The sequence below is a fragment of the Dysidea avara genome, chromosome 3 (assembly GCF_963678975.1).
Source record: "Dysidea avara chromosome 3, odDysAvar1.4, whole genome shotgun sequence".
In the NCBI taxonomy this organism is placed as follows: Eukaryota; Metazoa; Porifera; class Demospongiae; order Dictyoceratida; family Dysideidae; genus Dysidea; species Dysidea avara.
In genome coordinates this window covers 42,772,462-42,787,175 of record NC_089274.1, presented here as the reverse complement: position 1 = coordinate 42,787,175, position 14,714 = coordinate 42,772,462, and the positions used below count along the sequence as shown (strand labels likewise).

The following is a 14,714-nucleotide window of genomic DNA, read 5'->3' as shown; positions in this document are numbered from 1 at the left end:
ATATAGTTATACCATATTCGTTGAGTCCAAATAGAGATCTCTGTGTGTTTAACATGCTGGCTTGTTTGACCCTTGTTTCTTTACTTTTTTCAGTGATTTCTATTCCCATGTTTTAATTTTTGAAAATTATTTTTACACTAGTATATTGTGTACCTAGGGTTTTAGTCTGTGTTTAATTATAAGGCACGGTGCTATATAGAAGTTTAGGGAGGCAGCGCAGCTTTCATCAATCTACCCTACTATATTAAATGAGCTCCGTCAAGCCTTCCTCCTTGCCCAGTACAAGGTATACAGTGATTTCACATGGATGCATCATGAAATTCACTTGCTTACTTATCCCATTCACCAAGGTATATGGCATAGCCTACCAAGGGTTATACCTACCTGTCTCTGATACAGTGGACCTCTCTATATGGCACTGGGATCAAGAAATTTAGTCTACATAATAAAGAGGTTTTCTTCTTTCAGAGGTAAAAATGTATGGAGCCAGACCTGTTGGGACCAAAACTTTTGTCATATTAGCTCATCATTCAGAGGAAGTTGGACAAGCTGGTTTGGCCTTCTCTGATCTGCACTCATCTATCACTTTCCTGCTAAACAAAAAACCCTTAATAAAATAAATAACACTGCAATAGTGGAATGCTGAGTTTTACAGTGCACAATAACACTGCAATAGTGGAATGCTCAGTTTTACCTGTTGTGACTTGAAGCAGCTTGTTTTCCCCCAACGCTGTACATGTCTTCTTTTACTTTCCATGATCAGGCAACCGCTTTGTTTTCCGCTTATAATTGGCTGGTTACCTTTGGGCCAGCTGATGTTACAAAGGCTATATTTTTATTGTCTTACCATGCACATCTCTGGAACACAGCATCCTTAGTAAATTCTACCCATCACTACAGCAGCTGAATACAGCTCACACAATCTATTTGAGTTGATGATTCCAAATGTTTTCACTTGGGTAGTACCATCACAGCACCCCAGCAACCCATTACTCCATCCCTTATACAGTGCTTATGATGTCTACCAGTAATAATAATAGAGCAAAGCACTGTAATTCAAGACATCCCTGGCCACAAATCTTTGCATAAGATATTCATGGCAGGAGGTGATAGCTATAATGTGTCCAAAAGTGGAATACTTCAGTGTCTAAGTGGAAAAGTCTATAAGAACTGATATCAATTTGCAGTCATCTCTGATGCTCAATACATTTGTTTAAAAGTTAAAAGCTAAAGTACACACGGTTTTAATGTAATTTTTAAAGCTTGAGTTTTAAATTAAACAAAGACATGGCTATATAGTAGCTAGTTGTGTAAAACTGATTTGGGTAACAACAGAAAAACTGCTTTATTGTACAGTATACTTTTAATGATGATAATTGTGTAGGAATGGTGAATTGTCTCCCTTTACTCCTGATCCCAATTTACTACCATCGTGTACAGTATTTATTATAAGCATATAAGACATACATAAAACATTTATAACTCCTACCAAAATATTTAAGCATTAAACAAAGTATATGTACATAGCAGATAAGGCACTATATAACATGCAAGTACACACAACACACAATCATGCACCCAATATAATTCAGCAGACAAACTCAAATCCAATTGTTACATGTGCGTATCTTCTGGTGATACGCTTCCAGCACTACCATCACGTTTCGACACTATGGTCATCTCAAGATCCTTACGTCTCTGCATTGTACTTGTATATTGATCAGCTTTGAACTACAAATTACACAATCTTAGTAATGTATGGCAAATACATAACTCTTAATATATGCTTTTTGTACAAATGAGCTACCAATATTCTTTCAGGTATGTGTCTTGTATCAATTTCATGCAAAATTCATTGTGGTAGCCAAGTTCTAATGTTTTTTAAATACTCAAAATTGAACTGCAGCACTAATCAGGGGTGTAGAACAACTTTTATAGCACTAGTTGTGTACAGTGGCCTTGGTTCTCTAATCAAAGAAGGTCTATAGCTGGATACTTTCTATGAGTTAACTGGTTACTGTACTAAGTGGCTCTAGCTTGACTAAAAAAACTGCGGTGCTTATTTGAGGGATGGTGTGCTTTACTGGAATTATTTTGTGACCACTGTACTTAGTAAAGATGGTGACCTTCATTCAAGTTGTGGCTTACAACTACTAAAATACAGCACAACAAAAATGTCTACACACCATTTCCAGTTGCTCATTAAGTCCTTTAATTTCCATGTTCAGATTTTGTATTCTCCCTTTATAGTCTTCTTCAGAATATTGGCGACTAGCATTATTGTCTGGCTCAGTCATGCCTCCTTTATCTAAATAACGATGTCCTTCTGGATCACGATATACCTTGTACATCTATGTGTAGTCATTATATACATACAGGGTGTACACACAGCATGGCTAGCTGCTTACCTTTGACACAAAAACCAAGCCCAATATTAAAGTTGTGATAGAGAACGTCATTATTCCCACTATGCCATATTGAGCATTTGGATAATCTTTCAGAAAAAATCCAATTGGAGTGAGAGTTATTGAAGTTATTACTGCTCCATAAACTGACATTGCCACAAATCGAGACTCGTTTAAAGATCTGATTTTTACTTTATGTGTCTCAAAGGCCAGAAACAGTCCAGCTAGCAGCACTAATCCTTTATAACCAAACAAGACTGCTATCCAAGGTAGTGAATTATCTGATCTGCAAACTCCGACTATTCCAGGTAAATCATCAGCCTGCAACATTGTATAGTCAACTATCATAGAATAAAATCACTTACATCTTCTCCTTCAATTTCTTCTTGTTCCCATCTCAAGATGGCACTAGACACTGCTGTTGGTGGGATCAATATTACAATATCTATCAGAACAAGTGCTCCAACAATTGCAAACAAGTAAATGTCTTTCATTTCCTGCAAAAGATATCAAATATGATGCCTGCATTGAAAGTACAGGCTCATACTTACATACCAATTTAGTATTTGGTTTAGCATGATTAAAGATAAAGTATATTCTCCACGTTTTAGCAAACATTGTGCCAAATAATAAACTAAATCCAATTGCTACCATCCAAATTCTTGTCTGACACAAGTTATCTACTGTTGACGATGATGCCACATTTTCATCCACTCCAAACAAGATCACTGTTATGTAAAATACAACTGCTCCAGCTACAATCATCGCATTAACATATGGACTACCCAGTTTCACCAGCCTGAGTGTTTCATATAGTAATGCCCAGGCTAATACATGATCTTATAACATACTTTTGTTTTCTGAACCACAGGTTGAAAACCAAACAAATAACAGCAAAGATTATTCCAAATATGGATAACACAGTGTAGATGGCAAACAGTGCCTCAACCACATGGAGGTACTCCTCATCTTCTGCAACACCACCTATTGGGAAAATCACAATATCATCACAATTAGTAGATATGAGTAGTAGCGACTGAATAGCTAAGGCATTAGTAATGCAAGTTGTTCCAACTACTGGACTAGGTGGTGTACCACTTTTCCCCATGAAACTAATTTTAAACAAAACTACATGTGCTTCCATATTGCTATTATATTTCTTACAGCCAGCACAGAAAATGATAGTCTAATAGTATTGAAAAATCAGAGTTCTTGGCATTACGATATATCATTGAAATTGACTTTACCAAAAATCATGCTATTTTTATATGCCTGGAAACTCACTTTAATTTAAAGTGTGTGAAGTGAACGCCCTAAAGAATAACTGCATGATTGTTATATTAGGGTGTTTGACAGCTCTTGATCTTGAAGTGTTGTATGCAGCATGGTTGATACTATGCTAGAACAGTGTACAACTATTTTAGGGCAAGGAAAACAGAATTATAATACTATGATAATATTAATAATATTATAATAGCAAATTAATTTCAGCTAGGCTTGAGTGGTCTGGTTTTGCTGGCTGCTTTTCCCAAGCACAGTGGCGATCCGTACGTGTGATGTGGGGCCTTAATGGAGCTCTGGTCAGCCTGGGGATGACTGTATGTGGCTGTACAGTTCTGTGGTGTTGAATAAGTACCTCTGCTGTGAATTTCTTTTCATTTTAGCCAGTTTTGAGACCTCAATGGCCCAAAACTTGGCCTAAGTCATCCTTGGCCTTCTTTTTCAATTTTTGAACACGATTTTGCCCGCCTTACAGGGCCCCTGCCTCCCACCCAATTTGCAGCTCGCCTGATACAGTCAACCTCAGTTTAAAAACAATCTAAAATGGCAGGAAACTTAGTTGTTGGCTACTTGCACAGTGGATGTTCTGGAAGGTAAGGAATTGGTGTAAAATGTGTGAAAATTTGGTACACATAGCTTCAACCATTGGTGAGCTACAACACACTAAATACTTAAAACTGACGTTCTCAATACTTTTAAATAGGCGATAAGCCCGGTTTTCCCAGACTGGGTCACATATCACTTATGCATACAATGATAATACCAAGTTACCACCCAGTCCGAGCACATCTCAATGAGACATACAGTACACTAGAGGTGTGCGATGACTAATTTAAACATATCTCGATATTTCCTTTGAACTTATCTCGATTATCTAACATATCTCGATAACTGAAGCATTTATTTACTTTAGTAAACTGCCAATATTGTAATCAGTAACGTAAGCAAATTGAAATTTGAAGACTATAAAAAAGTGAATAATGTTTGTCTTAACACTGTTCCCAAGTGGTAGGAGAGTTGAGGCCCCCAGGAGGTGCCTACACCATCAGGCATACAAATAATTTACGGGAGTTTACTATTATCTAGATTAATAAACCTATCATCCTTATCTCGATAAGTCTTATGATATCTCGATAATCAAATATATCTAGATAATCGCACACCTCTACAGTACACGTGGATCATCCAGCCAATGCAAAAAGGTTAATTGACAGTGCATCTACACTCATTGGGCCTTCAGTATTAAAAACTCACAAGTAATTGATCAATTGATTAGAATATTTCTGCCATTTTTGTGTTGCACTAAAGTAGCATATTTTGTGTTAGAGAAATTGAACACAGTGTTTTGTATTAAAATAAACAGGTTCACTAATTCAAAACGTTAAACTTTTAAAAGTTGAAAATTTAAACACAGAATGCACTGTATATTCATGTTAGTGTGACATGGCATAAATCACAGACAATGTAAATTAACCCATGTCAATACATGGATGTGAGTGAACATATGTGTGCATGTGTGTACGTGCGTGTGTGTGAGAGGCAGCTAGAGCATTGGCCTGTTAATCAAAAGGCTCCAGGTTTGATGCCTGGTTATGCCTATTTGGTGTTGTTTCCTTGAGCAAGAAACTTTACTTATATTGCTTCAGTCTACCCAGCTATATATTGGATACCTGTGTAGTGGCCTGGTGTTATCTGGGGAAGCGGCCCACTCAGCTGTAACATCAATGGGTACCTGGTGTTTACTGGGGAAGCAAATGGCCAACTGTCCTTGTCTCACTTAGCGGTGTTGGATCATTGTGAAACTTCAGGTTCTGTGGCCTCTCTCTATGAGACTTGAACAGTCCTCCTGTGGGAACTAGCCCTGCCCCAGGAGGATTTACCTGCACAAAGTTCAACTGTCTGAGTGGTGCACAGGCATCCCAGTGCTAGTTCGCTGCGTGGCAATAGCTGTGTTTCACATGGCTGCTATAGGCTTTGCTTTGTATGTGTGCGTGTGTGTGTGTGTGTGTGTGTGTGTGTGTGTGTGTGTGTGTGTGTGTGTGTGTGTGTGTGTGTGTGTGTGTGTGTGTGTGTGTGTGTGTGTGTGTGTGTGTGTGATACAAACTAACATATCATTAAAGACTACAAACCTGGAAATATTGGCCTGGCACCTTCATATAACTTTAAGCTTCCATTTTCAACCCTTCCAATTGGAACTTTCACTAACATACTATCATTACCACCTGCAAAGGAATTAAACAATTCTTTCATTAATTACTGACCTAACGTTGTTTGTATTGTAACACACGAACTCTTCCAGGTCTGTCACCATTTTCATGAAAGGAAACATTGCCCTATGAAGTTAACAAGATTATATAATATTATAGCTACGCATGATATTGTAAATACCCTTAAGACTTGTTTACATTTTCAAATGGAGATCAGCTATCGTGATCATTGTGGTACAAAAATGGAAACTATACATATGTTCTGGTGACATTATTTGTGGGAAAACTGGTCTTATCACCCATTTAAAAGTACTGAGAAACATCGGTTTAAATATTCAGAGTGTTGTAGCTTGCCAATGGTGGTAGCTACATGTACCAAATTTTCACACGTTTTATAACAATTTATTACCTTCCAGAACATCCACTGAAGAAGTAGTCAACAGCTAAGTTTCCCACCATTTTAGATAGTTTTAAACCGAGGTTGGATGTATCAGGTGAGCTCCAAAAGGGGTGGGAGGCGGGGGGCCTGGAAGGCAGGAAAGATGCTACTAAAAATTGAAGGGGAACATGTTGAGATGAATTAGACCAAGTCATGGACCATTCAGAGCTCAAAACTGGCTAAAACGAAGGAAATTTACAGCACAGGTCATTGTCCAATACCATGGAGCTCCACAGCCACACACAGCTATCATCTCCTGGTTGGCCAGGGCTCCATCAAGACTCCAGACCACTCGTACGGCTCACCACTGTGCTTGAAAAAAGCAGCTAGCAAAAGCAGACCAATCGACTGTGACAGTAAAATTTGATAGTGCATTCATAAAGCTTTGTGTTTGTGTGAAAAAATCAAACTTCCTGTCTTGGGCGATAAGACCGTTTTTTGCAGATCCAGTCACATTTTTATTACACGAGGAGCCGAGGTCAACAGTAATAACAATAACACCATCCAAGTGTATGGGATAAAACCATTTTATATCCAGGATATTTATATATGTGTGATAGCCAACCACAAGGAAGTTGTAATGCACTACCGTGAATTTAGTAGAGCAGCATAGCATAAAAGTTGTGTCATTCGTGAGAAAAGCATGAAACTTTCCATATCAATTGTACTCCTAATAACATTCATTTTCTAATATAGAGTCATCGTAGATTTAAACTAAGATGACCTTTGCAGCTTTTTGTATTGAAAATTTGACAGTTTCGTCTTCATCTTCCTGAGGTATATTTTATATGTTAAAACATGGTTCCAAATTTAAGATGTCAACCTAAGAAACAACTTGATTTTTATTTGAAGTCAATAGCTCATTCCACTCCAAAGCTATGTTTATTTTATTTTTATCAGTCATAAATTCTTTGAATTTAGCTATCTGTCCTTGGGGTGTAAATTACCAATGGGAAGGTAACTTGTAAAATTTTATGACTAATACAAATGATCATATCTTTGGAATGAAATTACTGATTGCAGGGGAGGATCCAGGGGGTTTAAAGGGTTTCATGAAACACCCCTTTTGGAAGAGCCTTAATATTATTTGATGAGCTGATGCCAAGTTTTTCTCTAATTCTGTACACCAAAATCAATTTATCAGTCAAATAAGCACTCATTGAAAAGAGTAATAGTGACAAAACACTCATTTTACCTTTCTTCACTGCAAAATCACTTGAAACTGCTACCCACCATATTCTTATGTAATAGGCACCTCTAAAAATAATTATTACTTCGATGGTCTCAAAGCTATTGCAATTTAATACTTACAAAGACTTCAGTGCATTCCTAAAGGCCTAAAATGGTAAGATTTTACAGTGAGACATTGCTGGAGAGTAATTATTCCCTATGAAATATTACTGAAAGGTAGCTAGACTGAATATGCAATTACCATATTCCAGAGCAGAATCCCCCCCAAAAGGTCTGGATCTGTCCCTGGATTGACTTAAAATAAAACGAAGTTGTTTCTTTCAACCAGACCCAACAATGCCCGAGGGAAATAAAGACAAAAACGATAAATTTTCAACGTTAAAATTCCATAAAGGTCACCAAAGGTCAAATATGCAATGGCATCATATCCAAAAATGAATGCCACTGGAAGTACAAACTATGTGCTAAGTTTGATGCTTTTCTCACAAAGTGCACAAAATCTTCATACTTATGTGCTATGCCGCTCTACCAATTAGCACTTTAAGTGGGAGGACAAAGATAAGTCCATGATGCGTGTACTGTGTGTATTATGGCATACCATAAGGCACCTGTTGAGCTGAAGCAACGTCTAGCAGTGAAACATCAAACCCATAGCTTTAGCAGTTATCAAGTTACGCTTGACTGAAGGTATTAGTAAGTCAGTTGGTTGGTCAGTAAAAAATTCCACTGCATTAAACATTTTGTAACAACCTATTGGAAGCATTTTGGGGTCACACTGAAGGAATCTTTGGGTTTGGTGGTGATACCTAACCAATATTACCAAGATGCCATGAAAGTATTGTGAGACTGGTGACATTTTTGGCCAGAAAAGCACAAACTTTCATGATCCTTAAATATATAGTACACAATAGTGTGCTGCACTTCACTTGCATGGACAAACCAATTATGGTACAAATAGTCTGATGGCCTGAATGAAGCATGGACCCAAATATGGGAGATGACATTGACCTTTTTATGAGGTCATAAAGTAGATCATAGGAACCTATTACTTGACATAGCAGGTCACTATAATAGATGAATTTCATAATAAGTCACAAGCCGCCCAGACTGGGCATGGCTACTAACAGAAGTGATTCGCATAATGATTCGCATAGTGAGACAGGCGAGAATAGTAATGACAAAGTTGAAGTTATTGATGATAAATGGATGGTAGAAGATTTAAAAGAATATTTACGAAGACATGGAGGGAGAGTAAGCAGTAAAAAGGCTGCTTTAATAGAAAGATTTGCCTTAGTTACACTCATGAAGCACTAGCTTAATCGAGTTTATAAAAGTTGATAGTAAACTAAATATTGTCAAGTACCCTATCTAATAGAACTCATTTTTTTTGCGACTGAAAATACTCTAATTGAACAGTCACCATGTAGCTTACTAACTATACCGTACTAATTGTGAATATAATATTTAATTTATGTTGGCAGGACTAAGTTTTACCAGGAGAACAGTGAGGCAGGCGGAAAAGGGAAGAGCTACAGCTGTAAATCTAGTGACAACCCATGTATCATAAGGTCTTGGCCAGCAAGTGGATGGCAGGATTCTCCTGAGTGTTTCCCTGTAATTTCATCAACAGTCATACTGCGCCACCTGCTGAAGACCGGGAAACAGATTCCCGGTTCAGAGGATACAGTTGTGGTGCAGAAACCCCTAAAAAGAGGCTATGAGTTTTCCTTTTGGGGTTACATTCACCAAGTTGAACTCCAACATTGTAGTGGAACTTGGTTTATTTAGTCATACTGTTTGGCTTCACAACACAAAAGCACAAAGTACCAGCAGAAATTAACACTTGGTAATAGGGATGACCAGCTTGCTGTTGATTATGCATCCTGTGTTCCCTGCCCTGCTGGAACTGTGCCAACACACATTTTCTCCTTATTAGTGCTTGAAAGATACTCCCCAAAGCCAGCAGAAAGTGAAAGTAATTTACCCAGACCTCAATCTTGCACATCAGAGAAGAAAATTTGGGGACCTAGAAAAGGAGATGTTACACGAAAGACGGTGATGAGTACCACAGTTGAACGTGCCAAAGAAAGTGAAGAACGTAGAAAGTTACCACTGAAGTGCACACTATATGAAGCAAGAAGTGATGTGGCTAAGAATATGAGTGGAGCTGATATAATTACCTTTAGAAGATTATTGCATGGTGAATATTGTTTTTTCAGTGTTCTACCAGAGGATCGCGCTGAAATAGAGTATGTTGAAACTTCTTATGGAACAGCACCAAAAGGAAGTTTGTTGTCATATCAGTTGTCACTGAAAAGAAAACCAGAAAATCAAGCATGCGGGATATCTAAGAAACGAAAGCCAACATTATCACTTCCTTCAGAGACCATAGCTTTGTACAAACGTCGAAAAGAAGAGGGCTATATATGATATTCCTGATTCACAGTATAATGCATGGCTTGAAGCACAACTTCAAAATGATGCTAGTGGTAGTGGCAGTATAGTTCAGAAACTCCCCCTCAGTGGTACCCTCAGTGAAACTCCCCCTCAGTGGTCAGTGGTACTTTCACCCCTACTGAAAGGATTTCACTGGAAGAATCTGAACAAGCAACATATCTGTGGTGTGGAAGGAGTACCACACAAGAACAATCACTTCCTCTAACTTTAGAATTATTTGCAAATGTAGAGAAGTTACTGACAACTTCATACGGTGGTTGTTTCATCCCCCAGACATTAGCCACATACCAGCTATTCAACATGGAAGACAATTTGAACCAATTGCTGCAAATGCTTACAACGGTTTGAAATCAGCACTGGTGAAAGACTTTAAAATCAGAGAGTGTGGGCTAGTACTACACACAGAGTACAGCTTTTTAGGAGCTAGTCCTGATCAGTTGGTAGAAGAGAATGACATGTTACGCTTAGCAGAAATCAAATGTCCTTATTCTGTGTTTGGCAAGTCTATCAAAGAAGTAAGCCAACACCCAAATTTCTGTTGTGATATTTCCAATGGTACTCCAAGTTTGAAAAATGAACATGAATATTACTATCAGATACAGGGACAGTTGGCCATCACTGATATTGAGTAGTGTGATTTTGTAGTATGGCTTGGTGACAAACCAGATCAGATTCATATTCAGCGGATACCCTACAACACCTCATTCTGGGAAACATCAGTACCACCTACCCTACATCAGTGTTTTATTTTAATCATGCTTATACATATCTACAAGTACAGGAACAAAAAACATAGTACACTAACAACAGCTACTAACTTTTGTAACAAGTGTACTTACAAAGTAACCAAGGTTAAATCAATCAATATCTGTTCCATCTTCATTGATTAGTTTTCTGTGGAAATTCGTCAACATCCAGCACACCAACCATATTTGGTTGATAGATCCAGTGGTTGTAAGCAGCACAACGTCATGCAGTATATGATAACATTTCTTCACTTGTCTAATCACACGCTCTATATGAATGCGTACTCTTGCTATAGTTTGTGTCTTCTTCGCATCAGATAGATGTAACACTGTGACTCCCTTGGTGTTTACTTCAACAATAAGTCTTGAATGTCAAAATCCTTGTCTGCCATAATTGATTTACCTGGAGGAACATCTTTTAAGATTTCTACAATGCCACTTTGTATAGTTAGCTGTCTGTCACTAATAGAACCTGTGAATAGTTCACTGACAGAAATAATAGCACCATTAGGTGCCACAGTCAATAATCCTTTCATTGTTGTGTGAGATTTATACGAAGAATAGCACTATGATTGTAATGAAAGTGATGCTTGTACTTCACACACAATCTCGGTTGCATCAACATTCAACAATACAGAAAGTGGTTGGATATGTTTCTTTAAATACAGTTGGCATGTACCTTTGCACAGACTCACTAGAAGGCCATACTGGGAGTGACCACAATCACAGGTACATATAGTTGATCCAACGGACAAATGTTCTACTTGCAGTAGCTTCACTAATACCAAAACGTGTAGCAAGATCCCGTTCAAGTAAACCCAATCTTAGCCGCATCAAAACTAAGAGAAGCTGATCTTCATAACTAAGTGAAAATTTTGGTCCATACCCAATACTTCGTTGAAGATTAGTACTCTATTCTTTCGACTGAATCTGTTCAGGCTGAAGAAAATTTAAGCATTGTAGAATCTCTTCATTGTTAAATCCGGTATATTATTCTAAATCAAGAATACCTTTCTTGTTACTTCCTTTAAACAGCTTTTCTTGTTCCACTAAATTTCTGCATGACAAAATTTGTGTTTTTAGCTCTAGTACTTTGGACGACTCTTTGGCTAATCTTGTGGCTAATAGATCTTCTGTTGCTTTCAGTTCACCTTTTAGCCATTGTGTGTATGTGGGTGGCCCATACCTTGGTAGCAGGGTAGTATCTAAGTAAACACGTACAGTAGGCTCTCGTCTGCACTGAGGCAAAGGACGAAAAGAAAACACAGTTGACACAGCATTTTTCTTCAAACGCCTTAACATTTTTCTGCTCCTTGATGGTCTTGTTGTGCTTCCCTGGCGGTTACCAATGGCATAGTCTGTTTCTACAAAATGCTCACTACAAATTACTGTTATATCTGTGACACAAAATTCTGGTCCTTCATCTCGCTTAATGGCAGCTATCCATTTCTTTTTCAATGAAATATCTTTAGGAAACATATGAAATGACAAAAACGGAGTCTTTTTTCTTCTGTTTTGGCAAAACGGTACACAACAATGATCGTGACTAGATATTACTGCATTACATATTGCCACAACTGTCAAAGTAATTGTGACCTAGATACAAGCGCTATTCTTTTTGCCCCGTCTCGCTCATGCGGCTTTATTATGAAATTCATCTATTAGGTAATCTTATTAATAAGGTCACAAAGGACCTGGCCATAATAGGGTGGCCACAATTATAAAACATAGCATCTTGATATTGTACTTTGTGTCCATACGTACATGTAGCTATAGTGTACACATACTACAAGTTTAACTGAAGTTTAAACAGGGTTAACTTGGAAGTGTCTCTATGGTGATGGTTGTTTACTGGGAATAACCAGATTGCTAGTAACACAAATAGGGTAGTTGGAAAAGGTGGATACGGACATGGATGCAGACTGGACACGGATTTTAAAATACACTTTTACATTTACAAAACAGTTATTTTTCATACCTAATGTTGTTTTTTTTACAGCAGCATTCGCTTCCAGACCCAGGTGTCGATCTTGTCACAGCACTTATTCATTTATAAGCGCATGTGCGAAGGATAGACTAGCATTCTAAATACTATATAGTGTTGTACACGTACTCTAGAAATCTAATTCAATATCATAGAGATTAAGCTGGCATGTCCCAACCTAATCTTGTAGGCCAGGTCCTTGAAACCTTCAACGCTTGGTATAAGCACCTGCGCCTTATACTAAAAGGCATAAGATTGTGGATTTGGCCTGCTAAGCTAAGTTGCATGGGACATACAAGCTAATCTCTACAATTATATAACTCTGTAATAGACTTTAGAGCGTGTGTACAACATTGTATGATCTTTGGCATTCTGTGGAGTGCTGGTCTAGTCCTTCGCGCGTACGCTTATAAATGGATGATGAGCGCCTGGATCTGGAAGTGAAGACTGCTGTATGAAAAATAATTGTTATATAAATGTAAAAGTGCTTTTTGAAAATGTCTGTGTCTGTGTCCGCCGTGTCTGTGTCCACATACAATCGTATCCACCTTTCCAACTACCCCTTTATGCATACTATGTATAGGGCCCATGGGAAGGCGGAGACAAGCATCAAATAGTGTCAAGATTTAAGAAGGCAAACCTGAACACAAACCAGTAATATAGGTGCTCAGTTACAACTGCAGCCCATTTAAAACAGTGGAAAGTATTACTCAGTTGCTACATCCAGCACTCTACACTGTAGCTTTAGCATTATTATTCCCACCCTAAATCCCTCCCTCTTTATATTCCTCCACTAGCAGTCCTCACTTTTAACTAGTGCGTTAGTGTGAAATGGGTCGTGCCGTAGCAGGAGAGAGGGAGTTAGGGGGATTAGGGTAAATAGGTCCCCACAAAATGGTGGTAAAACCCTAATCATTTCTTAGGAATTGAACCATACACGACCTCATTCTACCTTAGTTAGTAGGAGGTCACGTGACTACTTGAGGTCTAGAGTATAGAATATTCCAAAGTCTATGGCACGTCATCCCATTCTCCCATCCTCTTCTATAATATTACGTAGACAATGGGAACAAGTTGTGTGTGTGTGTGTGTGTGTGTGTGTGTGTTTGTGTGTGTGTGTGTGTGTGTGTGTGTTTGTGTGTGTGTGTGTGTGTGTGTGTGTGTGTGTGTGTGTGTGTGTGTGTGTGTGTGTGTGTGTGTGTGTGTGTGTGTGTGTGTGTGTGTGTGTGTGTGTGTGTGTGTGTGTGCTATTAGAGTAAGCACACAAAATCTCACTTACAGTCAGCCCAAAAAACTTCAACTTGATTGTTTCCTGATATATGTACCGAGAAATATTAGCAGAGGCTTCATCATTGTAAGTAAAATTGACCAAACTATCATTAGTATTGTTCAGAGCTAGTGCAGCTGCCCAAACTGCATCAAACATGTATGCACTGTCTTCTAGTTGAGAAGAAGCATTACGTCCTAACTCTGCAAAAGCTGGTTCATGATATGACTCATAATAATTCCAAGTCTGTGAAAATTTATAGAATGTTATGTCACACAGTATACATACACTTTACACACACACTGCACACTATATATACATACATACAATACCAGTACCAAGTAAGCCAGCTCACCACACCATGGGTATATTGACAGGAAGAAAGAAAACATGGTATTCATGCATGCATAGCTTTGTACTCCCTTCTCCAAACGGAATGATTTTTACGCTGCAAATTTGGCATCTTACATACCAACTTTGAACAAGCTCACCTATGTATTCATGAAATATGATCTGAGTTAAGCTTAATTTCATTTCTTTCCTCTTGTTCAGAGGACTTAGATTTCTGCATGCTTTACATAAACCATTATAAAAGCAAATGCATAGCTTGATCACCTTGAAAATTGGCTTACTTCAAGGATGCATTACGGCTAATTCATCCACTAAGTTTACTAATAAGGATTTCAAAATGTTAAGGATTCAAGATACTTTTGAGATTTCAAGATTTCAAATATAGT

The 14,714-nt window shown here is 38.0% G+C and overlaps 1 protein-coding gene across 1 annotated transcript in view; it reads right to left on the bottom strand.

Moving 5' to 3' along the window:
* Positions 1–1,438: 1,438 nt before the first annotated feature.
* LOC136251068 (gamma-aminobutyric acid type B receptor subunit 2-like) overlaps positions 1,439–14,714 on the bottom strand; it is a 45,195-nt gene continuing 31,919 nt past the window's right edge. Inside the window, exons 7-15 of the mRNA XM_066043451.1 lie at positions 13,990–14,223; positions 5,953–6,019; positions 5,816–5,908; positions 3,257–3,389; positions 2,961–3,204; positions 2,771–2,902; positions 2,409–2,726; positions 2,187–2,351; positions 1,439–1,731 (exon numbers count right to left, since the gene is read on the bottom strand). Of these exons, the coding sequence (XP_065899523.1) occupies positions 1,615–1,731; positions 2,187–2,351; positions 2,409–2,726; positions 2,771–2,902; positions 2,961–3,204; positions 3,257–3,389; positions 5,816–5,908; positions 5,953–6,019; positions 13,990–14,223 (1,503 nt within the window). The 3' untranslated portion in view covers positions 1,439–1,614. The remainder of the gene's footprint in view (positions 1,732–2,186; positions 2,352–2,408; positions 2,727–2,770; positions 2,903–2,960; positions 3,205–3,256; positions 3,390–5,815; positions 5,909–5,952; positions 6,020–13,989; positions 14,224–14,714) is intronic.